Below are 27729 nucleotides of genomic sequence, written 5' to 3' on the forward strand. Positions count from 1 at the left end.
AGCCCTTGCCGGGTAGGTGGAAAGTGCTGTGTTCAAACACCAAACACTGAAAAAGTAAAACAAAACCCGAGTTCCAGTATGTTAATAAGTGAAAATAAGGAAAAAATGTGTTATGTCTGTGTAGGAGTAGATGTGTGGGCTGGAGACAAATAGCTTTGAACAGCACCAGATTATATGGATTTTTACACTGTAGGTCTTTGCAGCTTCACAATGTTGGTGAGCACAAACCTCTGAATGGACCATGTTTTGGAGGGTTTCTCAAACACAGAGGCTGGCTAAAGGTTGCTTCACCAGACTAAAGACCACAAACATGCTTTGGGAAAAGCCATTTTGGAGCTCAGTTGTACATACAGTTAATTGGCCACACTTTGGCATAAGTTTTGATTAGATAGATTGTCAGATGGGCAAAAGGGACAGTGCATCTTCCTTAGGCTTGGTTTGCATTTCTGTACATTTTAGCAGGCACCTTTAATTTTTGCAGCAATCAGTAGATGCCAGTAAGATATGTCTGAGCACTGAGTGAGAGCCAGTTTTTTTCCTGACTTTTAGGTACCAGCATAGGCTTTCCTACTTGTGTGGCTCTAAAGCTAATCCTGAACTCTTTCTGCCATTCACTCTTGACTTCCTCCTCACTCTGATCTGCCACTCTGATCTGAAGGGATAAAATCCCCCTGCCTTCTTATCTGCAATCAGAACTGTTTTTATCATCCAATCCTGTGCTTCAGGCTGTTGTCCTCACTTGGCCTTTGCAGAGTTTTTTTCAAAACAATGTTTTTAAAAGTAGACTCTAAATGGGGGATTTAGAATAACACATTGACCTAGCTATTGATCAGAATAAAAAGTTCAGGCCATAGCTTTATCTGGTATTATGAAAAGAATGTAAACGAAAATTAGAGTGAGTGTATGTTATTTAATCAGCAGATGTTGGAATGAATGGAAACTCTCATACTTATTACCAGAAAGCCTGAATCACTCACTTCACCACATCAAGTCTCCTTCAAGATGGGGGGAACATGATTTACCCCATAGGGGGGGAGTGGGTGGGATAAGGTGGGCACTTAACACCTGTGGAAGATACTCAATAAATTAGCTATTATTATGGTGACTATTGCTTTCCTTGGGGTTTAGTCACCAAGCAACTTCTATTTTGGCCTCCTACCCTTAACTTTCTGCAATGCTGAAGATCAGACCCAAGGCCTTGCCCATGTTATATTCTGGGCCTTTGGTTTTGTGAGACAGGGTCTCACTGTGTAGCCGAGGCTAGCCTCAAGCTCTCAATTTTCCTGCCTCTGCTTCCCTAGAGCTGGGATCACAGACATGAGTGATGGTACTGACCTTCAATTAACATTTAAACATCAGCCAATAAGGAGGCAGCCCTCTTGTTTCAGTCTGTGCAGTCTGACATAACACTCTTCCTAGTTGAGCCTACCTCGTCCTGCACTGGCTTTTACGATCTGGGTGTTTCTAGCTTTTACTGCAGGAGAAACCAGCACCATGGCACCCTGAACTGGGGATCATATTGGGGTTGCTCAAAGAGAAAAGTACTCTGCTCTTGAAGTAACAGTGCACACATTAACTCTACTTTGAAAGGACATTTGCTGGGTAAACTTGGACTAGGATTATTATTTGTTTGTTTTACCACCACATTCTGTTTCTCAAAATGCTTTACACAGACTTGTTTTCTTTGCCATCATAAAAGTTGGAGGCATAGTGTTCTAGGCAGCAGCCCTGAAGGATCTGCATGTATCACTCAGGATGTGCCAAGCCCCAGTTGGAGTCAGACAGTAGAGGAAAAATACATACATGGAGTCCCAGTGAAGAAGAATGGATGGGACAGGACAGACACTAGTAGAGATGAATTTTTCATATGTGGGATCACAGAATGGGACATATGAGTATCACTCTACAGAATTAACAATGTAAGATAGAAAACAGTTTTCTTCTTGAATTAAAGCATACAGGACCTCCTATTGGGTGGGCCACATTTAAACCTCTGTTGCTGTGCTAACCAGTATGATCTGAAGCAACTTGCACAGCAGTGCTCAGATTTAATATTTTTATACATAAAATAAAGATAAAATCTATGCTGTGGTTGTGGTGGTTTGGATAACAATGGCCCTCATAGGTTTATATGTTTGAATGTCATCAGGGAGCAACACTATTTGATTAGGATTAGGAGATGTGGCCTTGTTGGAGGAAGTGTGTCTCTGGGGGTTCAAAAACTGATGCCAGCTCCCTCACCTAAGGATCAGGATGTAACTCAGATACTTATTCAGCATCATCCTGCTGGCCATAGTGCTCCCTGCTATGATGATAATGGACTGAGCCCCTGAAACTGTATACAAGCTCCCAGTTAAATGCTTTCTTTTATAAGAGTTGCCTGGAGGAGTAGGAGGGGAGGAGAGAGGGGAAACTATGGTGGGAATGTAAAAGGAATCAATAAATTTAATTTAAAAAGAAAAAAGAATAAAAAAAAAAGGAAAAAAAAGAGTGGCCTTGGTCATGGTGTCTCTTCAAAACTGTGGCACAATGAATGATGTAAGACAATAACAGTAACTGAAAAGTTAATAGACTATTAATTGTACTAAAGGATAATAAAAACCATCCTATTCATGTGGGGATATTACATATAGCTGCTAAACAATAGTTCTTAGCTTAGTGAGACTCTATTTTAAAATGTAAAGAGAAGGCTGGGGTTGACACAGTGGCAGAACACTTGTGTAGTATGCACAATTCCCTAGGTTTAGTCTCTAGTACTGTGAAAGCAACAACATCAGACAGAACAAACAAAAGAAAACTCAGACTTTAGATAATGCTTCCTCTATCATAATTGCTTGCAGAATGGCAGGAGATACGGTGATGGCTGGACTCAAGACAATCTCAGTTTGTTAACCTTGTATCTGAAGGAAGCTTTGCACAAATCCAGCGCCTGTGCTGCCTAACTGTAACCTGCATTTTCCCCATCAAAAGACTCCTTAATTCTAACTTAACTAATTTAACTCAAATGACTGATGCAAATAGGTTTATATGGACAATGCCTAAAACAAAATACTGCCTAATGTTTACATTAATATCTACTTTTTAATGTCTTGCTTTTATAGTGGCTTTTGTCCACACTTTCTGAGAAGCCACTTAGTAACCCAGTCAGTGACAATTGTTTCAGAAAAAAAGGCAGTATGGAAAGGCCCTAGTTTGAAGTCACAACCTCAGGTCAGGATTGGGAGATCTGTGACACACATGTCACCATTTCCCTCTGACTCCTAGGACAGAACACTATTAGTTATTTGATTAGGACATTTTTTCTCTCAGGCATACAAGCGGACTTTAAAATCTGTACTCCTGTTCCAGGTAGCTAATACTGTGAAGATTGGACATGGTGATGTGGAACCTCCAAAATGCTTATGTGTGTACTCTGCTACTTGTGAATGGAGAGACCTTATCACATTCCCACACTATTCTATGCTAATGAATGGAAAGATCTTATCACACTCTGTACAGTTCTATGCTAATGAATGGAGAGACCTTATCACATTCCCTTACAATTCTATGCTAATAATCTCTCTTTTGTAAATGGGCAAAGCAGTCACTGATCTGGCATGAAGATTATATAGTACACCTACTTACATATGACTCAGTCAACCTCAAGCAATAGGAACACTTTAGAATTCTCTACCCCTAATATTTCTTCCATCAGATGCCACACCTTTCTTAAAGACAGAATTGTGTGAATACCTAGATATTTGTATTTAGATTTTCTCCTCATTCCTTCATGTCTTTCTTTACCTTAATGCATAGCATCTTTCTCTGTGTGTGTGTGTGTGTGTGTGTGTGTGTGTGTGTGTGCGTGTGCACACACGTGTACGTGTGTGTTTATGAGTTTTGTGTGTGTATGGTGTATGTAGACAGAAACTTTTGTGTACATAAGAATTTTGCATGGTGTCCACTCTGGATGGAAAGGGAAGACTACAGGGACTCTTACATAGGATATGACTCAGTGGTAAGGCCAACACCTCATCAATGAGTTGTGACCATCAAGAGAGAATGTTTTCTGACAAGTGTTATGTTCTATTAACTATTTTTAATCTTTAGGAGAACAAAAAAAAATCCAGTTATAGATGTTGGCTAAGTAGTTTCAGAAGTGGCTGGAGCTTGTGTGAGGAAGACACAGGAAGGCTAGACAAAGGTCAGCAACTCTGGTCTCTAATTCATTCCCCACAGAAATTCCCCTTGAGCCCACTAGACTCTGGAAGAAAGACACAAGAAAAACAGAAATCACACACCTCAGGTCGCAGTCTGTGCCACACGCTTCAGTGACTGGTCCTGGCTGGGGCAGCCGGTCACATCTTTGATCAGAAACAGTGAGCTGATCAGACTCCCTGGTACAAACAAGCTTTCGTCTCCGCTCCCCTAAGCAAAGAGTAGAAACGTTATGCTGAGGAAGTAACCTACTTTAAATGAGATCAAGGACTTACCTAAGCTTTCTAGAAAAAGCTAGATAGTATTTTCAGTTTTGTTAGCCATTTGATCTCTGTCACACTTCTCAGTTCTGCCAGGACAAAACAAACCCAGATACCCACACACAGTATGTCAACAAATTGGTGTATCCATGTTCTAATAAAACTTTATTAATAAAAAGAGGATGGTGGCTATATTTGATACTGTTGCTGTAGTTTGTGAACCCTAATTTAACAAAAGGAAACAAAACTCATATAAATTATGCCCAGTAAAACCACGTGATGAAAAATTAAAGTGGCAGTATTGATTTTGTATGGCTTCTCTCTCTCTCTCTCTCTCTCTCTCTCTCTCTCTCTCACATACACACACACACACACACACACACACATTCAAACTTCACAGGAGAAAATGTAGTATGACCTGACATGACCTGAATCTTTTAAAGTTCAATTTGACAACAAAACAACCAGGACAGTCCAAGTAAATGAGGTAAGAAGATGTATGCAGGCAGAAAGGTTTGCAGAGTCTTTAAAAAGTAATAATAATAAATAAAATCAGTAAGAAAACACTCCCCATCCCCATGCCCAGTACCGTCAAATCCACAAAAGCAGAGATTCTTGAGAAGATACCTTGGCAGGGCTTGCTGCAGGCTTGCCATGGCCCATGACTGTTCCAGTAGAATTGTTGAGCTTTGCCCTCAATTGGAATATTGAATGAGTACCGCACATCAGGATTGTACAACTTTCCCACCGATAACACCTGCAACACGTGGAAAAATTGGAGAGAAGTCAGTGGACCCACAGTGCCAAGAGAAGAGAGCCACCAGCCAGCAGCTCAGTTTTTACCTGAAGTAGAAGTTCTTCCTCGATGCGGTCTGTGGAGTTAATTCTTTCCACAACATTGTCGGAACCGCTGTACTCAATCACAGCGCTCCCCACACGGACCTCCCTTTTGGACATTGAAACAACAAAGTCTCCATTTAGCAGGAATTCACCTTTACTGTTAGATAAAGCTGTAGACAAGAAAAGAGAATTAGGTGAGCTGCTGCCACTGACCAGTTATGCTGGAAACCAAAGCCAAACCCAAAAAACAAAGAATGTCGGATTGTCAGAGCCGGGCAGAGGGGGTGGGGGAGCTTCTCAGCCAGACCAGTTCATAGTCTTGGTTTGCTGTGTGCTAGCTATGTGACCATGGATGACAAATCCTTCTTGGTCTCAATTTCTTTGTCAACAAATTGAGATAAAGACACCCATTATGGTGCCTATGTAAACGAAGAGAAATGTAAATGTCCTCATTTGTCTGAAGTTAGTTATACAGTATAGATAGTTGCAGGATTACAGATGGAGTCTGAAGTCTTAAGATTTGTTACACACATAAGCTACAAGGAGTGGAGATAGCTGCCCCAGAAGGAATACCTTAATTTTTAGAGGGTAGGAAGGAGCTACTAGACAAGTTAGAAGTTCCAGAAAATTTTCTTTGAAATGAGGTTTCCCTTTGTAGCCTGAGTTGGGGTAAACTGATTACGTTTATCACTCTGGTCTCAAATGTGTGGTGTTCCTCCAGCTTCTACCTTCTGAGTGCTCAGACTCAGAGCCGAAGCCATCACACCTGGTATAACCAGAAACTCTCTCTAAAATGACTGCATTTCAGAGTTTGCCATTGAACTGAATCCTAAGAATACATTCCTTTTCTACCACTGGACAACTTCTGTGAAAATACCCATGGACTGATTATTTTTTTTCCACTGCAACAGCAGTGGCATGATTGAAATGAAAACAAAATTTGGTTAGATGTGATAGAAGAAATACATTTTCATATTAATTTTTTTAAAGACAATAATCTCCGTGAGAGGCAGCAAGATGACTCAGCAGGTAAAGACACTTGCTGCCAAGCCTGATGACCAACCTAGGTTACTCCCAGGACCCATATGTGTAGAGAGAACCTATTCCTTCAAGTTGTCCTCTGATATCCATACACACACAGAGGCACAAGGGTGTCACTTCAATTAAATAAATAAAACATTAAAAAAATCATATATTTAAAAAATCTCAATGATACCATTTCTCTATAACATGTATCACACAACTCTGTCCTCATTTTAAGCCTATCTTCTAGACCTGGATCCCATTCCCACATGCCCAGCTATTCTACCACTCAACTAGGAGCTTGCTCTGTACTATTTATCACACCTCCACAAAGCTGATAGCTTACATATCTTACATACGTGTGCATGTGGCTGTACGAATGAGGAAAGGATGATTTACAAATCACTAAATTAGTTTACAAAGGCCAGACCACTTCTACTCATGGGAAACTGTCCCCACAACTCATGAGACACTAAAATTGTTCAAGAAGAGTCAGCAAACATTTGCCATTCATTCTTTCACTTGTTTGCAAACAGAACTGAGACATGCATAGGCTATATCTGTTTAACAAAACAGATTGCTAAACTGTGAAATGTTAAAACCATTTCACAGCTCATCTTCATAAACACCAAGATCCCACCCCTTCGTAGGGAGTAAAAGGTGATGTTAAAAGAATGAGGATGAGGGATTGAAGCTGCCACCCCTGGAAGGAGACTAGAACACTCCCACCCGCATGATTATTCTCTAGCTGGTGTGAACCTCAGCCCCTCACCCCCTCATCCTGGTGTAAACTGTGGCTCACTCTTAGCCCCTGAAGTGAATGATCTGCCAGCCACTTGAGATGCAGGGTTTTCAACAGGTAACAGAATAAATGAGGCTGTTTCCTTGGCACCTCAGGCTGTTTCCAAAGCAAGTCACTTGCACAGGATAGCATGATGTGCTGTCAACACCCCCCTCCCAGTTCTTCCAAGTTAAGCCACATGCTAGCTACCCCAAAAGGGGGGAATAAAATGTCATGTGCTAGAGTTATAAATTGAGCAGCAATCTGATTTTGTTTGAAAAGAACATGGTCTCTTCTGTGTTAATCCTGTCTCTTCCCATGGCTTCAGGTTGCCTCTGTAGAACTGGGGTAAGGTCACTCTTCGTTGGGTGTTTCTTATCCTCATTGTGAGTACACAGTGGGACAAGATCCCAAATGATGTAAAGCCCTTTTCATGATTTGTTCTGATAAATGGTGTGCACACAAATTTTCATAAAGATATCACTGAGATGAAACTCTGGCTTTCTCTTGCACTGCATGGATGTGGGATTTCCCACTGCCAGAGTTAATTTAGGGATAAGCATCCCAGAGGCAAGAAAGTCTCACAGAAATGGTTACGCTTTCTCCTGAAGAGAAAGGAATGTGGCAGAGTAGCACAACTTGGTTTTAAGCCAACAAGAGGGATCCCTGTGGAAGGTGACCTTTGACTGGCAGGCTTTCTGCTTCAGTACCTCATGAAACAAATCGTTTTGCAAATCCCAGACCCAGCTCTACTTCCTGCTACTGAGATTAGGGAAGCTAATTTCCGGGGTTGCTGCTGTCCTTCCTGTCAGACCCATCAGAACGAGGTTGCCACAGAGGTTCCACTAGAAAAGTCTTCCTCTTCAAAACACACAGGAAGAGTGTGAGACTTGACTAATCTGTACACAGTTATCAGGTCTAAGGATGAGGGTTGTTTAGCAACCAACCGGCAATGACTGGACTTAGCAAGACTCAGGGTGCTGGGCTGTAAAGTATCTGAAGTGCTTTACTAATAGCAAATTGCTTCAAGCCAAGAGTAAATGTGCATACACCCCACACTGGGTGACATCAGAGCCTCCCTAACCCTGTAAGGAATCATGGTGAGGCTCTCAGGCTCTGAAGTCTGTTTTCGCACTTGATGGGCTGTGACTTGCAATCAATGCTTGCACACTCCTCATTCCCTTTCAGAATGGCTGTGGTGGCACAAACAGTAACTTCTCCATGCTACTTGTCCCTGGATGAATCTTCAGTTTTGTTTTCATTCTTTAGCAAGGGGATTGAGAAAAGTCCAGTAAAGATGAAAAGATGGCCAGGAGACTGTGCCTGAGTTCAAATGTCTGATACACAGTGATTGAACTGAACAGAAGGGAGGCTGCTACCTGGACAGCGGTTATTTATTTTCCCAAGGGAAATAGAAGAGAACCCTTCCTTTTCCTTTGGAACAGAAGAACAGAATGATTCAACACAGCCTTCGGCTCTTAAGAAACTAATTTATAAGGGACACTTCATGCCATGCTGCTTAACTTAGTTAGGATGAACTCAGAACATACAGACTACTACACGCTCAAATTTATAGCCAAGAATACGGGGAAAGATACCTGACATAGTTTGAGCAGTCATAGAATAAGGAACATGGGATTCCCTGCAAGAGTGACTTGTAGGTGGTTCCCAGAAGCTTGTTAATCATCTTATTTCAATTTGCACATATGTGTGTGTGATTATGCGTGTGTTTTGATGAACCCAGTAAATGCTCAATTGTAAACATATGGTTCATAACTGAGCTACAACCCAGTCCTGTTTGTTTTCTTGTAAAGCTACCACTCAGTTTAATATTTGGTGTTAAAAAGCAGATGCAGATGTTTAGTAATTAATTACAAGGTAGGCTTTCTAGCCTTTTGAAGAAGTTGAGCCTTTATCTCCAAGGAAATTCTGTTTTCCATGAGGAACTAGCAATGGCTGTTCAGCAACCCAGCAAATGTTTACTCAGGCTTCTCATGTGCACATGGTATCAGTAGTGAGACATACAGGCAACAGTCCTGACCTTAAACTACTGGGATTGTGTGGATGAATAACAAGTCTTATCTCCATGGTGGCAACTGCCTCCTTCCCATTGCTTAGGTCCAAACCTGAGCGTCTTTGAATCCTTTTGACTCTAAGATAGCTTTGACCTTGTCTTCTCCTTTTTTCTTCCCTTCCTACCTTTCTCTCCCTTCCTTCTTTCCTTCCACTTCCTTCCTTCTTCCCTTCTTTCCTTCCTTCCTGAATTGGTCTCATGTAGCCCAGACTAGCCTTAAACTATGTAGTTGAAATGACCTTGAACTTCTGACCCTGCTGACTGTATCTCCTGAGTCCTGGGATTGCAGGTGCCTGTCATCATGTCCTGTTCATAGGGTACAAAGGACTGAATCCATGGCTAACAGTCCCTGGTCCTTTTTATCTCCTATGCCACACTCAATCCATCAACAAATCAAGATAGTTGCAAAATGAAAAGAAACAGATCCTTGCCACTCACCATCATCTCCATGCTCCTCACTGAGGCCAAGTCATTAGCATTCCTCTTTATAGAACCATTTTCTTTATTCTGTATTTTTCATTTTTCAGACAAAGTCTACTTATGTAGCCCAGAGTGATGTCAAATTTACCATCATCCTTTCTCAGTCTTCCCTGTGCTGGGGTTAAGGGTTGGTACCACCACAATAAACTTCTCTTGGATTCTTGATAGAACTTCCTAACCAGCATTGCTGTTCTCCCAATGATGCTCAAAATAAAGCCCAAGTATTCTTTTGAAAATGTACATCATCATCCACTCAAAACCACCAACAGTTTCCTGTGCCTCTCAGAGCTTACAACAAAGTCCTTACAATAGTCACATGGTTCAACATGAACTGGTCCTAACACCATTTAGCCCCAAGATTCTCCACTTGCACTCAACAACAGGCACAGGAACTCCTGCTCTTTGCAGAGTCCTACTTCAAAGACTTTGCAAAGAGGGGTTAGGAAGTGGTTTAGTGAGCTCGAGCACTGGCTGAACAACCATTAAGGGCCTGATACAAACCCCCACATCCAAGTAAGAAGATGGGGATGGGTTAGCTCTACAGGCTTCTAAGCCCAGGGCAACATGGTGGGCGGACACAGGAGGATCATCACTAAGGTTGCTTGCTGGCCCTCACCCTAGCCAAGGGTTCGGTGAGAGCCCTGGTGAGAGCAACAAGAGCGATAGAGCAGGGTATGTGGTGTAATCTTCTGTGCGTGATACACCTGTGCTCCACCACAACCTCCACACGCATATACACAATACTGTACAAAGAATCCCTCTTCCTAGACTTTCTTTCGTGATCTGTCCCTATAAAGCTTTCAACTCCACCTTATCCTTGGAATCTACTCTCTGTGTGCTGCTTGGATTTCTACTACCACTTAGCATATTCTTCTAGCACAGACAATGCTGATTAAGTTATTGTCATTCTTGACCCATGAAAAGAAGGCTTCAAGAAGATAGAGTTTTGTAATTTTAGTCTGTTTAGCTTATTGTGTTGAAAGTAATGCTGGCACATAACAAATAAGTGAATGCAGGAAGAAATGGCAACACAGCAGAAAAAAAAATGCTTTAGCTAAGTCACATATGAGTTAGCATGACTACTATGCCTGGCTAGGAATGCATGAGTTCATGCAGACATTTCAAAATACAGATGTAGGTTCTCATTTGATTCAACAGATATTCATTAGCCAGAGGAGCATGTCTGAATGCTTGGATTAGAGCTCTATAGGCTGTATTCAGATGGATCAATAGAATTCCTGCCAGCACATTAGAATGAAACAGTAAATCAATTTCTTTCTTTCTTTTTTTTAAACAGTGCCTACTCAGCAAGATGGCCTTTATTTTTTCTTGAGCCAAGTACCAGTTATGGCCAAGCTTTGAGGCAGGAGGAGCCTCGTTGTACAAGAGGATCTGCCAAATCCCTTTTGGTCACCCCACTCTTGCCCACATCCTTCTTTCACAGAGCAGTGGGCGAATTTCATAATCACTTAAGGCATTTTGAAGAAAAATAAATCGAAGTTAGCCTGGTTTGGGAGGTTGGTAAAAATCAACAGAGGTCTTTGGTGAGATGTGGTTTAAAAATGAGGAATGTATGTAAACTACTTATGTGGGTAAGTATAAGAAAAGATATAAAATAACTGTGTGGGTAGATATAAAGAATATATAGGAATTTATTTTAAAGAAGAAAATTGAAGGGTTTGTACTATAACAGACTAGGCTGATTTTTTCTTAACAATGGCTTAAAAAAATGCTTGCCATTATAACCTCTTTTGGAAGAAGTGGAGATATATATATCAGGCATAATAAAATATCAAAAGAGACTGTTCCTGGTTAAAGCTGATAACATAAAAATTAAGTCAAATAATGCTTCTAAGAAAACATTTGTAAGTAAGTTCCCCAGGAGACAGACGTTTTGAAAGTATTCCATGAGATCCATGACTCTATGCTAAACTCAGCATAGATCTGCAGCAAATCCCTTGCTAAATTGAATACTGCAACAACATAACCCTTGAGTCAATATTCTGAGGGGAAATTCAAGAGAGGAAATAAGATAATGAATTTCAGGATCATCTTCTTTGCTAGAAGGCAGTTTGTCACGTGCAACAGAGGAAGGAAGTGGTGAGTACCTGCTGCTTCAAAGGAACCCAGAACTCAGAATTCATGTCCATGTCAGGGACACAGCTCTTACCTAAGTAGTTGTCATCCTCAGATTTCCCTGAGTAGCTGTGCTGCCGCACATCAAGGCTGGTAGTCCCAGCTGGAATTCGGACAACAGTGTTGTAACCTGCAGAGTTTTGCACAAGATCAGTATTCTGCTGCCCATCTCACATCTCCAAGGACAAAATAAAAGACAGGCAACAAGGAAAGGCAATTACCACTTCGAAATGCAGTATAGCCAGATTAATAATCTACCAAGGCTGATTTTAGCCCTCACATTGATACCTTCCTGTATTATATGAAGTTAACAATTTATTTTTAAACCCTTCCTTCCCCCTGGTTCCTAGGAACAGATTCTTACCATAATGGACTGTGTTAAATGTCCCTGCTACTGTTTTGCATGAAGAATTATCACCGCCACAAATCCCACATTTATCTCTTCGGGCTTTTGAGTTTAAAATATGATCACATCCAGCTTGCTTTTTAAAAGAAAACAATTGAAATAAGTGGTAAGTATTATAGAGATAACAAAATGGCAAGTCATGAATTCCTTTCAGTGATGTGAATCCAAAAATGACAGGTAAGCCATGCCCTTTAAAACCCACAAAAGTTGAGAACTCAAATTGTCTACAGCTTACCATTTAGGTTGTGGTCATTGGACCCACAGTAAACTAGCATCCTTGATGCTGTTTGGCATATTGAACCTCTACAGCCACCCATCCCTACTTGAATCAGAACTGGCATTTTAATCAATGGCCCAGGTGCTTCATGCAAAGATTAAAGTTTGAGGAGTAATAGTCTATGAATAAACAAAGTAAATGAGAAAAACTGCCTAGCAATGAAAACTAAAAGAGAATAGTAACCTTGGTACCACACCAGAGAGAGCTCCTGCACATCTTAAGGGACAAACTTCTCATCACTCCAGGCTATTGCTGATGTCTAGAATCACAAGTCCAGTGTTGAAATGTTCCAATTATCAGGAGAAATGGGGAGTTTTTTTTTTTTCTGTGCAACCCCCTCGGCAACTTGTTTACTCAGCAAAGCAATGAAGAGGGAGGACCCTGGCAAATCCAGAGAGGACCCTGGCAACAGCTAGGCCTGCAGAAAAGAACTCTCATTCTCACCTCTTTGGCTCATTAGTGCACTCAGTGCATTGCAGTTGAGTGGAATGCCAAGAGAATCCACACTTTCAGTGCAAGCCGAGAGGCAGGTAAACCTCTTAGGTACTCTTTCTTTTCAAATATTTATTTAATTTTATGTATGTAAATGTACTGGCTGCATATGTATGTGAGCCACACACATGCCTAAAATCTTCAGAGGTCAAAAGAAGGCATCAGATCCTCTTGGAACTAGATCTAGGGATGGTTGCCAAATGCCTTGCAGGCATTTGCCAAGTCTTCTCTCTGCAAGAATAGCTAGTGTTCTTAACCATGGAATGATTATCTAGCCACCTAGGTGATATTTCAATAAAGCCTGGTCCACTAGTAATTCTAGTTGCCCCTTGGGCCACATATAGTGAGTGACTACATTCATTGGTTCAGAGCTTGGCCAAGCTAGCAATGATTTCTAACTAGTGAAAACAAAAGCTAGGTGCATGCCTTTAATCCCAGCACACGGGAGGTAGAGGCAGGTGAATCTCTGTGAGTTCGAGGCCTGCCCAGTCTACAGGGCAAGTTCCAGGACAGGCTCCAAAGCTACACAGAGAAACTCTGTCTCAAAAAAAAACCTGATATATATATATATATATATATATATATATATATATATATATAGAGAGAGAGAGAGAGAGAGAGAGAGAGAGAGAGAGCAACAAAATAGTATTAAAGGCTTGAGAAAACACTGTCAGGTTCTTTGCACATTTTCAGCAGTGTTTCAGCTTACTTTCTGACACAAATGACCAGTCATGTTTTGGGGTGAGGCAATTATAGTTAAAAAGACATAGATATCTGAGGGAGGCTGGTTTTCTTCCTTCCCTTGTTCTGGAATACCGCAATTCGACCTAGAAATATTTCTGTTAGGAAGCTCTTGGGGTTTGACCTTTAGCACTCCATTACAGCAAAAGTGTGTGTGTGTGTGTGTGTGTGTGTGTGTGTGTATGTGTGTCTGTGTGTGTGCACGTGTATGTGTGTGTTCATATGTGTATACAAACTGGTATAATAAATATTCAAGGAGAACTTTTGTATAGATCCTCATACAGACTGAAAACATCAAGAAAAATCTAGAATAGTGGTTCTCAAACTTTGGTATAACATGCATCAGAATCATATGATGAAGGTAGATGCTAATAGAATCCAGTAACCACACTTTGAGAAACACTGCCTAGGAGTCAGTGTACAGATAGAAGTAGCTCTCATTCTATTAAGGGGGCCACAAATCAATTAGGTAACAGGGCAGTTCAATGAAGAAAATGTCTCGTGGACTTACCCGGCAAAGGCCTTGGACACAGATATCATTTGTGTCCTGGCCACAAGGGGTTCCATCAATCACTCTGTCTCGGAGCTGGTAATAGGCTGTGTTCCCTGCCACTCTGCAGAACAACTTACACCGGTCCTTCATCAAAACTAGAGAGGAAGATCATGATGCTGTGTGACTTCCATGCCTGGACTGAGTTCCAGCCTGGCAGCCACACGCTCCAGCCCCTCTGCACTTACTTCCGCTGTACTTAGGGACCCAGCGCACGCTGGGAAGCAGGCCATTGATGTTAAAGTGCTTGCCATCAAAGTGAGCACACTGCTCTTCACGAAAATCTTGCTTCTGCTTTAGGCAGGGCTCAGTGTTGCAGGATTTGAACTTCATTCTCCTCCCTACGCAGTACTTCCCACCATTTTTTGGCCTGAAAAAAAAAAAAAATGGAGATCACAGATACCATCCATTGAAACCTATTTCTGTACTCATCACTCCTTCACTTATGACTGGCTGGGTCTTAAGGAAGCAAGTTTGAGATAGTACATGACAAAGGTAGAAGGACATGGCTACACATTCCAGGTTTGCACTCTGCCTCCCGTCAACATTTCTGGGTCTGGCTTTGCTTTCTGCCTTTGATTCCATTAAGTCTCAACTAAGTAAAGAAGTCAAACTCTACCTCAGCATTTACAAGTATGGAATGGGACGTACCTGGTTTATGTCTGGATTTCGTTATTCTTTTTTCTTTGAGACTAGTTCATATATACCAGGCTGTCCTAAAACTAACTCCTTATGGAGTTAAGGCTGACCTTAAACTCCTAATCCTTCTGCTTCCAGCTCCAGAATGCTGTGTTATAGGCATGCATCACCATACCTAGCTTTTAAAACCTGCTTTGAGGATAATATGTCAAGTACCAAACAGAAAACTTGAACTTATGAAGCTGATCTTTGTCCCCCTTTCCCAATTGACTGCAGCCATTCAACTTTAATAATTTTGTAAGAAAAGTTGGTACCACTACTAGATTGTCTCCTGTCTGTCCTCTACACCTTGACCACCTCAAAGGAGACCACAGAAACACATTCCCTTTCATACTTCTCATTTTGTCCTCACCATCTTCTTTCCAACAACTAGTCTTTTGGTTTATAAAATAAACCACACACATGGCATATGTCCACACTTTGATCTGTGTCACAGGAGGAGAAAGCACACTGGTTTCCTTACACTTTTGCTTAAGTAGAGTACACTCTGGAGAAGCACCATGGTACAAATTCATTCTCGGTGTGAAATTCTGCACATGTCTTTTCCAGATGTTACCCAGAGTATAAATTACACAACACATCCCCCAGCTATCAGCAGCTGGCCAAATTCATCATAGAGGTAGGGAAGTCCTCAGAACTCAGCCACAAACACTCAAGCAGCTCAGAATATACTACTATCTCAGAACACCATGGCACTTCAAGAGAAAGTTCACAATTTTTCTGTTTCAGTGATTTTTTTTTTTCAGAGTAATCCTAAGTATAAGAAATAGATTTTGTTTTTTTTTTTTTTTTTTTTTTTTTTTTGTTTTGTTTTTTTATTTTTCTCAAGCAGAGGTTTTAGGTGCTGGGAAATACATCAACCATGACCATAATGGGGTGGGGGAAGGGAGCTGTAGGTGCTACAGTGGTCCTAGCTTCCGGTCTTGCTGTCCCTACAGTCTTCTCCTTCTTTAAAATGAGTGCATATAGCTGAGTACAGTGACACATGTCTTTAATCCCAGCACTCTGCATATGAAACTCAGTCTGTGGCTTTGCTTTTTGTATAAAGGCAGATTATGATTTCCTCCTTAACTCTGCATATGGCTTTAATGAATGTAAATGTGTCCTTTTGAACTACACATCTCCTAGACAATGTGGTCTCTATCTCATTTGTGTGTACCATATAATATGGAAATATATAGCCATAAACCTTTCAAAATGGAAAACTTTATCTCATAATTAAAAATTTGTTTGGATATGATTATTTTTTCCTTTTAGGCAAATATTGAAACTATTAGAAATTCAACCTTGGAAGTACTGCTAGCTGCATCTCCCAACTAAAAAGATTTTTTTTTAAGGACCCTTGGTGCCAAATAGGGATAGAAAGGACTTCAGGAAGTTGGGAGATTAATTATCACTCTGTACAGCCAGCTTAGGTCATTCCTTCAAGTACATGTTACACAAGCCAGCTGATTAAATTTGGGCGCATACACCCTCAAGATTACAAAGGACTTTTTACCATCACAGGTGTACTCTACCCTTAAAGACAGCTGAGTTTTTGTCTACAAATTGCCTAGAATAGATAGATATATCAGCTCCTTTGTTTATTTACATGAATTAGTGCAATCAGACTTGGGTTAGATAGTTCAAAAAATAATCTCCTGAAATAAGGAAGGTAGGCTGGTTCCTATGCTTCCAGACTATCAGAAGAGGCCGATATCTCAATGGGGAGGATTCCTACTCAAGAGTTAGATCAGAAAAGAGGGAGTTTTATTAGTCTGCCTTTAAATGGGGCACACTAGGAAGATGATTCTATATTGTTTCATTACTTAATAGCTCTTCCATAGTAACCAGATCTCAACATTTTGAAAATAGTTCATCTAATCAATGCCATCAAAAACTGGGCAGGGGGTGGGGTGCAGCAATTGCTCGTCTCAGTGGGTAAAGGTTCTTGCCACTGAATCTAACAAGCCAAATTGGATCCCTGGTGTAAGGAAGGGACAGACCCCCAACCTCCATAGGTTATTCTCTGACCTTCACATGTGTATTGTGGCACACATGTGAATGGGCATACACATGCCCCAAGGAACATATATGTAAAAACATTTAAACATTTTTGTTGTGACTGTACTGACAAAAATAACATTTCAAATTTATTTTTTTTAATGAAACAGATATGTCCTGATTTTTTTCTAAGTAAGATTTTATATGCAGTTGCTATGGTTAGACCCTGAGTGGGAAATATCTAGTTCACAATCTTTTTTTTTCAAGTTGACAAATTCATTGTTTTGAAATTGAGCCCATTTCTTAATTTAAAAACGCAATAGAATCACTAAGGAAGGAAATGTGTCTGCCTTTCTTAACTAGGCCTTTGCTCCGATTTGTTTCTCTCTCCTATTCTGAAGACTGAACCAATGCCAGAGGTTCTTGTTTCTGCCATCAGGCATCTCAGAGGCAAATTTGCAAACGAAACAGCCAAGAGAAGGACCCATAGGTCTGATGGTGTCTCTTTTTGCCCCCGTAAGTGTTTGATTTGCCAACTTGTACTTGTGGTGGCCTCACTTCTCATACAATCTACTTGCTCACTCTGAGCATGCTATCCCAAGCTCCAGAGTGCAATGAGATATGCCTGGTGGTGAAGAGCAGCTAATGCGAAAGTATGAATTGCTTGGCAGACACATTTAATGAATGGCAGCAAGTCAGGAAAGGGAAAGAATATTGTAGAATTAAGGTGCTCGGGGTACTCTGGGTCTTACAGCCCTGGAAGTCCACCTGCTCTCTCTTCCTCAACCCCGAGGTGAAGAATTCCTCTTGAGTACTTTCCTATCCTGCTGCATCAGTGATGGCGGCCATAGGCTTTAGAACTTACTCGGGTCGGTTGCACTCTCTGATGGCTGTTTTGATGCCTCCTCCACATGTTCTTGAGCAGGTTCCAAAGTGACTCCAACTTCCCCAGGATCCATCAGTTGCAGGGGCCTCCGTTTCTTTAGGAACACAAAATCCAAACTTGCAGTGCTGTATTTGATAAAGAGAACAGTGAAGAAGAGCTTGATGTTGTGAGTCATCATAGGACCAGCTGTCCGCAGAGATAAATCACATTTTCAAGTTTTCCCCAATGTGCTGGCTTGAAACCCTACAAATTTGCTATTCCTATGAATAATGGATACTGCAGGCATTTTAATATCATGCTCATTGATTTTAGGCGGTGTTTGCATTTACTGCTTGCTCTAAAAAACACAGGCCAGTGAGTGGCTGGTTCCACACTAAATGGGTAACTCTAATGGCCAGCTTTAAACTGCTCAATTAGTCTGTGTACTTGGAAAAATGAGGAGTGGAAATGGGGCACAGACTGCAGACAGAGACCAAAATAAATTAGAGAATTTGCAGTGTGAATCTCTATCAGCAAGGCTTTGAGACTCCAATATTGCTAAAATCGAAGGCTCTATTAATACCCTTGATTGGAAAACCCCAATTTCAATTAAGCTGGGGAGGGGGAATTATCTATTTAATTCTTATAAGCCCACTAAAGCAAAAGGGAGAGATTACATGGTCCTAAGCTTTATTATATTTGTTTGTGTTGATAGTTTCAGATGTTCCACTCTGGAACAGGAAGAGGGAGGGCCTTGATGTTAAAAATAGTGATAAGAGTAAAACACAATAAAACTCCCTGGCAAGACAGGGAGTGGAGGGGTCTATTTCAACTCTCTGCTATTGTTTGTGTGTGACCTAAAGCCCAGGCAACTGGTCAGGGGACAAAAGGAGTGGCAGCAGCCATAGCCACAGGAGGGTGATCCCTGTGGCTCTTAGGTCTCTGGAGTGGAGTGCTGGAGCTGGGCTGTTGTGATGTCTCTGTGGGGAAGCAGGGGAGAGGTGAGAGGCAGAGGATGGAGGAGGCCAGGGGGGATTTGCAGAGCCAACAAGAGACAAGACACAGAGGGAAGGTTCATCCCTCTTAGGAGAGAAAGGCTTGGTGGGGAACAGAAGAGTAAAGTTTGGGGCTATCTTGGATTTCTCCTCTGTAACCATCTTCTCCCAGCATCTGAGGAAGGTGTGATGGGTGCTGGGATCCTGACTCAGGTCCTCTGCAAAAACAATATGTGCTCTGTACCACTGAGTCATTTCTCTAACTTTCCAGTACTTTTTTTTTTTCCTGTTTTTTGAAGACAAAGTCTCACTATATAGTCCTTACATGCTTGGAACTTTCTATGTAGATCAGGCTGTCCTTGGATTCACAGAGATCCATTTGCTCCTGACTCCTGCATTCTAGTCTTAAGGTATATACTACCATGGCAGACTGTAAAATCTTTGATCCCCTCTTTTTCAATACTCTGTTTTCAGATCCCACTTTGCACATAAGTAGTATCATAGACTACAGTGACCTCAATGCTCAAGAGGTTACTTATGGCTGGTGGCCATCCAGGTTGCATAAAAAAGTATGTTGAGCAAGCTATGAGGAGCAAGCCAATAAGCAGCACTTCTCCATAGTCTCTGCTTCAATTTCCCACCCTGCTTGAGTTCCTTTCTTGGCTTCCTTCAGTGAAAGAATATGATCTGATCCTGTAAGCCAAATAAACCAACTCTTCTCTCCCCAAGTTACTTTTGTCATGGTGTTTAATACGCATTAAATGGCTAGTGAATTGGGTTGAAATTGGGTCAGTCTCTTGTATGCATGTGTACACACACATGTGCCAGTATGTGTTTATGCAAGATGGAATGGTATGTACATCTGCCTATGTGTGCATGTACAGGGGCCAGGAGAGGAAGCAGGGCCTTGCATCACTCTAATAAGGTGGCTTCTTCATTTGAGACACTGTGTCTCATTCAACCTGGAGCAAGGCTGATTTCCAGAAAGCCCTGTTGGTCCTTCTCTTTCTTCCGAACATAATGCTGGGGTTACAGGCCTGTGTGTCGCCATGCATAGCTGTCTACATGGATGCTAATGTTTGATCTCGGGTTCTCATGCTGGCTTAACAATCACTCTTACACACTGAGTCATCTTCTGTCCAGCCTTTCTTAAAAGAGTTCAAAACCATTCATATGACATTTTTCATATATAAAGAGGTCAGAAAGGGGGTGTGGAGGCCAAGTTTTTTTTTTTTTTTTTTTTTAAGAACTCTCAAAACAAAAGAGTTCTGAACTTCAGGCTCACAAACAGCATTAAAATGAAAATGTTGATGGGCTTAACAGAGAATGGAGAATATAAGGAGACATTAGTGAGCCATTCATCAAAATAACATTGTGTTCAAGTCTAGCTCAAAATAGGTTACTGCTGAGTGAATGGAGCTGAAAGAAGGGAGAGTGGAAAAAGGTCCTGGGACAAGGAGAGTGAGGGTGAGCTGGTAAATGAGGAAAGGAATACACCATCAAATCTGAGCAATCAGCATGAACCAAAGGAACACAACAATCACAACTTCTATGCCAGCATAAACATTTCCTTTGGTCTGAACAATATGAAGACTATGTGTATATCTATCTATCTCTGTATCTAGCTCTGTCTTTAACAGGAGCCATTAGACCTTGCCAAGGTTCTAAATCACAATTAAGAATGCAACTTATCTTCTCTGCAAAGTCATTTTTCTAAAATTGGTCAACATTGGTCTACACATACTGTGTGGAAGGTTTGAGCTCCATGCTCTAGCTGAATTCATTGAGCACTGAAGACAGGGTCTTCTGAAAGGTGGCCTGAGACCTCTCTCCATCAGAAGCTATGAGACTGTCCTGGACTGCTTTCTCTTCTGATTGGCTGCAAAAATAGAAGCTGAGTAGCAGACATAGCAGGCCTCTTGTTTATTTGGTCCAGAATCTGTGGGAAACCTTGCAACTGCATGGAGCTTGGGAGTCCTTTGCCACAATCTCACTAAATACAAGTCACTTCACCATATTCTTAGGAAAGCTCTTTTGTTGCTGTTTTCCCAGCAGTAACAAGTGTCAGAAACAGACATAGTGGGTGGGTGTATCAGACAGATGAAGAACCACAATATAATGCTAGTGATTTTGGTGAGGTGGTCAATCCTAGTAATACAATTGGATGGTTCTACTCTAATCAACTAACCAAGTTGTCAAGTAGGAGCCATGTTTATTGTTAGCTATCAGGTGAGAAACTGGTAGCCACCTCTGGGTTACTATATTTAGAAGGACTCAGAAATTACATTTTGATGTGTAAGAATGTGTGTCATGTTCAATTTGTAATGACTTTGGTGGAAACCTGAGAAGTACCTTCCCACAAAAACCTGTGGCATACACCTACTCATACACAAAGGCTGTGTGTGTGTGTGTGTGTGTGTGTGTGTGTGTGTGCGCGCGCGCACTGCTGTCTTGTCTGCATATGTCTGTACACATATGAGTTACAGACAGTTGTGAGCCACTCTGTGGTCATTAGAAGTTGAATGTGGGCCGTCTGGAAGAACGGTCAGTGCTTTCAACCACTAAGCCATCTCTCCTCCTCAACACGCTATGTTTAATGCTCCACAAAAAAATTCAAACTTCAAGGTTTGAACCAAGAGACATACTTTTCTTTTAAGGTAAGGAAAGTTCCAGAAGCTCTAAGTCCATTGTCTCTTTCTAGGCAATCACTAGGGAAAGTTGCCCAGGGGAAGTGGAGGCATGAGCTGACTTTGTCAACTCAATACAAAATCACCTTCAAGGATGATTTTGCATTGTATTCAAGGGAACCTCCTAGATATTATTAAATCTACAGTAAAGTAGAGGCACAAAAATCAGATGTTCAAAGGAAGAAAAGTCCAAAATAAAACAAAAGTAGGAAGAGAGAAAAAGGGCAAGAAATGATAAGGGTGACAAGAGTTTTGGAAACAGTGCCTACAGATTGCATCCCTTGTGAATGACACAAGCCTCATGGACCTAGAGCTGAAATTCCCTTCAGTAAATGGTTGTGTGGATGAAAATACTGAGGATGATATAACTAGCCCACTGCCATTGTTTGGAGGTGCACAGCGGGTACAGGAGGTTAGATTAATCATACTCCTAATGGCGTGGGATTCTGTTATCACTGGCCCACACAAACAGTGGGTTTTGTTTAGTTATTAACGGATTGGTGAGAATCATTAAAACCAAAGCCAGGTCATGAGAATCTGGGTGTAGATACATCCCAGGTAACATCAAGGCTCTGTATAAAAGAAAACACCATACTTGGTAAAACAATAATGAAGGCATTAGGCTTGCAGGGGTTTGGCATTTCTTTGATTCTCATATGCTTGATCATAAAAGCTTTCCAGTGCCACTCCCAGAGAAGAAAAAACATCATCACACACTAAATGGTTTATCTATTATAACTAAGTTTCAGAGCTCTCAATTGTAAGCCATGCTTTCATCCAAAAGAATATGTATGCTGAACCACACTGTCATATATTATATGCCACACACTACACTGAATCCACCCAAGTCGGGACCATTTCTGTCCCAGGAGGAGAGGCACCACAATGGTGGTTGTTACTTGCCTTTCCAGGCTCACACTCTGTTCCGTCAGCCCAGGGCGTGTGCTGAGTCCTACAGCCTTTGTGAGCTCCATCCACGTTATTGCACCAGAGTCGTCTGCATTGCATCTGTTCCGTTCAGGGAAAGACAAGACACAGGGTGATCACACCATGCAAGAATCCTTTTCAACTCACATTTTGTCGGGGTAAAAGTTGGCTTGAAAAGGATTTTTTCCCCCTTGATATGATATCTTTATCATTATACAGTGTTCCAAAGTACAGTCACCTAAGACACATGTCCATTTCGGTGAGAGATATGGTTCTGTAACAGGGAGACTTCCTGAAGGAGACTCGGAGACACACATGACATCACAGGGTCCTTGGCTTGTACCACCCCCATGTTAATGATGAGGAAACCAAGGCTCAGAGGGATAACAGATCATTTTCAGAACTACACTCAAATTCTGAAAAGGGATGTGACTTGAATTTTGCTTTGTCTGAGCTCCAAAATTAGTGTGTTTGTGTGCAGGCCTGTGTGCCCATGTATGTGAATGTGTGTTTGTATGTACATGTGTGTGTATAATAAATATCATGATCATGTAATTAGCCATTTTTAAGATCTCTAGGTTGTGGGAATACAGAAGAAAATATTAAAATACATTCCTCATTTCCAAAAATATATAATGGGTAGTTATGTTCCCATCATTACCAAACCAGGGAGGGGGGATTCACAAGCAAGATAAGGCCTTATATATGTATTCTGTAACCCTTTCCTGCTCCTTTTTTACCCCAGAGGTGACCCCGCCCATGTCTTCAGGGGTTCTCTATGCTTTGGTACAGATGCTTAAAAACTTAAACGTCTTATTGACTCGAACATACAATACACCTTGCAACGTCCTTCCTTTCTCTACTAAGTTCTGCTTGTAAGAATCCTCCCCATGGATGGATAGGTGAAAGTATACTCTTCAATGTCTGTGTGTGCAAATGTGCATATTGGTGTGTATTCAAGCATGTTTGCACGTGTGTGTAGAAGCCAAAAGACAGCCCCAGTGTCATCTTTGGTAACACTATCTACATTCTCTGAGACAGGCACGCTCATTGGCATGAGTTTACCAGGTAGGCTAGACTGGCTGGCAAGCAAGACACCAGCTTTTCCTGTCTCCATCTCCCAGCACTGAGATTGCAATCTAGAGCTACCATACAGAATTGTCACATGGGCTCTGGGAACCAAACTCAAGTCTTCCTGCTCTCAAGGGAAGTGCTCTGTCAACTGAACTAAGCCTCCAGTCTCTATGTATAGTTTTCAAAGATGATTCTAAATTTTAGTTTTATCCTAATTATTAAAACAAACCATACTTACAAGAGAAAACTTTTAACAGTTACCAGAAATTCATTTTTGAAAACAGCAAAAGAAGCCTCTAACTACTTGGTTTTTGGGTACTTTCCTTCCCCCCCTTTTGATGTTGAAGACATATGCTATCAAGCTACTTCGTGGTATATTCCTAAAGATCTAGCATTCTCAATGCTATGTAATAGTTTATTGAAAGAAGACACTAAAATGTGCTCGGTCTTTCTCCCATTGACCTCTCCACCCAAGGATGTTTTGAGACAGAAATGTTAAACTCAGGCTGACTTTCTATCATCCTGCCCCAGACTCCTACGTGCTAGTCTTATAGGCACTACCATCCATCCCTATAATCAATGGCTTACGTTTTGTATGAATGACAGAGAAGTGGGCATTATTTTGGATGGAGTTATTTGAATTTTTAAATCATTTCTGTGGGCTCCTTATATTTCCCAATCTGCCAACCATTGCCAGAATATCCCTCTTCAGCAAGACAAACAGACATTTCCCCAAGACACAACCGGAGGTATCCCACAAAAGAGTGAGTCTGCCTACCTACACCCACCTACCTACACAGATCCTTGACTCATACATTAAAAAATCACTTGGCCAGCCAGCCAGCCAGTTAGATGGTGACCAGGAGTGAACTGAAGACCCAGTTGGTCACAGAACACTGCTTTGACAAGTTAAGTCAGGGGGCCAGTTTTGGCTCAGAAATCCCTGGAAAATGTGACCATAAACAAGTCCAGAATCAACAGCATAGGGCAGAAACTATCCAGAACACTTACCATATATGGGCACACCTGAGAGCCTGGCCCAAAAATCAATTCACATTGTTTATTCACGTTGTACAGGAGGCCTGGTAGTTGGGAAGGCAAAGGGTAGGTTCTGGATTCAGGTTCATTCAACAAACACTCGCCATACCCAGTGCTAAGGGAAGTAGAAACATATAGATGGTGAGACAGACTCCTGAGGGCTGCAAATAGAGGAGAAGGCTACACACACAACAACAGCAACAAGAACTATTCCTTTTGGCCTTTGCTCTATTCTCTTCATCCAAGGATAAATAAAGGGCAAATCTAGAGGCAAAGCTGTATTTTTAACACATACTTTGTAGGAAGATATTCTCCACATACAACATAGCCTGGAGGAAATATAATATCAGAGGGAGTACTGATATCCAGCAGGGGCCATTATCTGTTTACTTTTTCACAATCTTTCCCAATAGATTGTAAATATCTTAGGGCAACAGTTAGTGTGTGTTTATCTCTGCACAGGACCTAGTCTGTAGCAAGAGGTATTCAGTGTTTTCTGAACAGGTGAGTAAGGGCTCGATGACTCAGCAAGAAAGCATCTCAAGCCACCTGCTTAGAAGAAAAACACCTCTAGCTCATGCAGGTTTCTGCAAACATCTCTTCTGGAAAATTTATAATAGGTAAGCTCTGATGAACAAAGAACCCACCTCCCCATCTTAGGTTGCAGAAATATAAACCAGTGGCCTGAGGCAATTGCTTAACCTTTTGCACCTCTGGGAAAAGAGAGCACCAAGCCTGTGACATATGGCCCTTGTATAATGTAACTGGATCTTTGAGGAAGCTTTTTTTTTTTAAAAAAAAAAAAAGGGTAAAGGGCATGAAGAGAAGAACAGAGGGGGTGAGAGAGAGAGAGAGAAGGAGGGAGGGAAAGAGAGAGAAAGAGAGAGAGAGAAGGAGGAAGGGAGGGAGGGAAAGAGAGAGAAAGAGAGAGAGAGAAGGAGGAAGGGAGGGAGAGAGAGAGGGAGGGAGAAGGAGAGAGAGGGAGGGAGAAGGAGAGAGAGAGAGAGAGAGAGAAAGAGAGAGAATGTGCCCTTATTTCCACCTCATACTCTCTCCTGGCAACCAGTTACTACCCCATTCCTTTCAAGCCAAGATTACTAGGTTAGCAGTACATAAATATCTGGGCCCTTCATCATCACAGCCCTCTCCAAAGATCTGAATACATTTCAAAGCATTACATACATGCAGAAATATTTGCATATTCCCTTTAAGAACCCAAGTCTTTGCTCAGATCAGTTTGTAATCTTCCAAACACTGGCAAGGCTATGAACTAACAGATATCATAGGGTAAATTTTTTTTTCCTCCAAAGAATGTTATCAAAAACAGCAATCCCAAAGGAATGTTAAACTCTGTGTTTTCTTTCCCTTAGACAGTGACTTCACATAGACCAGACACTAGATCAGTGGTTCTCAACCTGCCTAATGCTGCAACCCTTTAGTTCAGTTCCTCATTTTGTGGTGACTCCCAACCATGAAATTTTTTGTTGTTGCTACTTCATAACTGTAATCTTGCTACTGTTGTGAATCATCATGTAAATATCTGATATGAGGGGTATCTAATATGTGATCCCTGTGAAAGAGGTGTTCACCACCCCCCAAAAGTGGTTGCGACCCACAGGTTGAGAACTGCTACCCTAGAGGCTGTTAACTGAAAGAAAGTTTAAGTCTTACTCCAAGAACTCAGTGATGTATTTTCGACTGCACTTTGACCACATCCAAGGGTTGGTATAGAAGTTAAGTGTTGGTGCCATAACATGCTGGGGGCTCTTAATTCCTTCTTCTTTGCACTTATTGCTGTCATCATGAGGCATATTAAACCTAAAGTCAATGAAACAACGGTGAGACTGTGAGTAGATGCTAATGGTTCATGCTGACACTGTTGCTTAACAATCCATTAAGAGAAAACTGTAGCTACCCATTGTGCTATGGAAAAAAATCTGAATCTAGGCGAGCAGAATAAACTGTGAGACAATTAAGATGGAACATAGAACATAGGGGATTTTGATCCACTTTGATATAAAGTACCTTTATTGAATGCATGGCTATCTCGTGGGTGTGAATATGCATTTCTGGAACTGTAGAAGCTCTGAATGTGATGGAGTTGGTGTTAGAATATAGCAGTTGGAAATTCTAATAGACAGTTAAAGGGCAATCCATAGAGTCATGATTTTGGCAGCATGCTATACTATTATCGATATAAAGAATAAATCAGTGTCAAAAATGGAAGCCAAGGGCCGTATAATAAGAGGATTCTTGTGGGCCTTACATCTCCCATTTATGGGCCAGGGTGACAAGTGTTTATCAAGTAACGTGCCATCACGAAGGTATGTAAAGTGTGTGCATGAACTTAAAGGAAGTGACACAGAGACCACAGGCATACCAGTCCAGCCTGCTAAGGCAGAGATGGCAAAGGGATTCACATGCCAATGCCAGCTGACAGGAACTGGCTTCCTGAAAAGTCAGGCATATAAAGATTCTTAAATTCCTCCTCGTGCTGCCTGAGGGGAGGCTGTGGAGCAATGCCAGTGTCCTCTTGGGCTTGGGCGGGTGGCAACATCGTTCACACATACTTTCCATTCTTGGCTTTAGCAGAGGAAGTGGGGGAAAGTGATAGCATTTCCTCAATGCACACCCCCTCCATGACCCACATGGCCTTCCAGCCCAGGCAATTATCCACCAGGTGACAAGGTCAGAGGATCACCTTTTCTCTATGGGAAAGACTCCTGTCAATCAGAAAACTGAACATGTGGTTAATTTAGCACCGAGAGAGGAATTCCCTTCTGCGGTTCATGCTGAACTCTGGAAATGCGAATGAGATAGAAGGCTGTAGAGCTGTTTCTTATAAAAGAAAAACCTGGAATAGAGCCCACGCATCTGCTCCACTAATTCTTTTGTGTTCTCTTTCTTTTTTCCTTAAAAAATGTGGGCCCTTCAGCTTGCCAGTAGAGATGGAAAAATGTGATCTCTATTAGATGAATTTACTAAGTGTTTAACACCGAAGACCCATTTCTTCAAAGATGTGCTCTGGCTTTCAGGTGCCAGAGCATAAACATCACCCTGACTCGAGCTCACCTCAGGCAAGGCAAGCATTCAAACCCTACCCACTTCTTTCTCTGTGGTAGATGGGAGCTGCCCTTTATTCCCAACTAGGTCAATCAAGTTTACTTATTTTATCATCAAATGAACAGAAACTTATTGTCATTT

The 27729-nt window shown here is 41.5% G+C and overlaps 1 protein-coding gene across 2 annotated transcripts in view; it reads right to left on the reverse strand.

Moving 5' to 3' along the window:
- The window catches only part of Adamts9 (ADAM metallopeptidase with thrombospondin type 1 motif 9), a 157054-nt gene that overhangs the window by 97764 nt on the left and 31561 nt on the right, over positions 1–27729 (reverse strand). For both annotated transcript variants that reach the window (XM_051203300.1, XM_051203299.1), the window contains exons 9-19: positions 26197–26343; positions 24499–24640; positions 22390–22494; positions 17805–17950; positions 14446–14627; positions 14219–14355; positions 12156–12273; positions 11826–11921; positions 5301–5467; positions 5085–5214; positions 4281–4407 (exon numbers count right to left, since the gene is read on the reverse strand). In XM_051203300.1, the coding sequence (XP_051059257.1) occupies positions 4281–4407; positions 5085–5214; positions 5301–5467; positions 11826–11921; positions 12156–12273; positions 14219–14355; positions 14446–14627; positions 17805–17950; positions 22390–22494; positions 24499–24640; positions 26197–26343 (1497 nt within the window). The remainder of the gene's footprint in view (positions 1–4280; positions 4408–5084; positions 5215–5300; positions 5468–11825; positions 11922–12155; positions 12274–14218; positions 14356–14445; positions 14628–17804; positions 17951–22389; positions 22495–24498; positions 24641–26196; positions 26344–27729) is intronic.

This window comes from Phodopus roborovskii, unplaced genomic scaffold (genome assembly GCF_943737965.1).
Source record: "Phodopus roborovskii unplaced genomic scaffold, PHOROB, whole genome shotgun sequence".
NCBI classification, from domain to species: domain Eukaryota; kingdom Metazoa; phylum Chordata; class Mammalia; order Rodentia; family Cricetidae; genus Phodopus; species Phodopus roborovskii.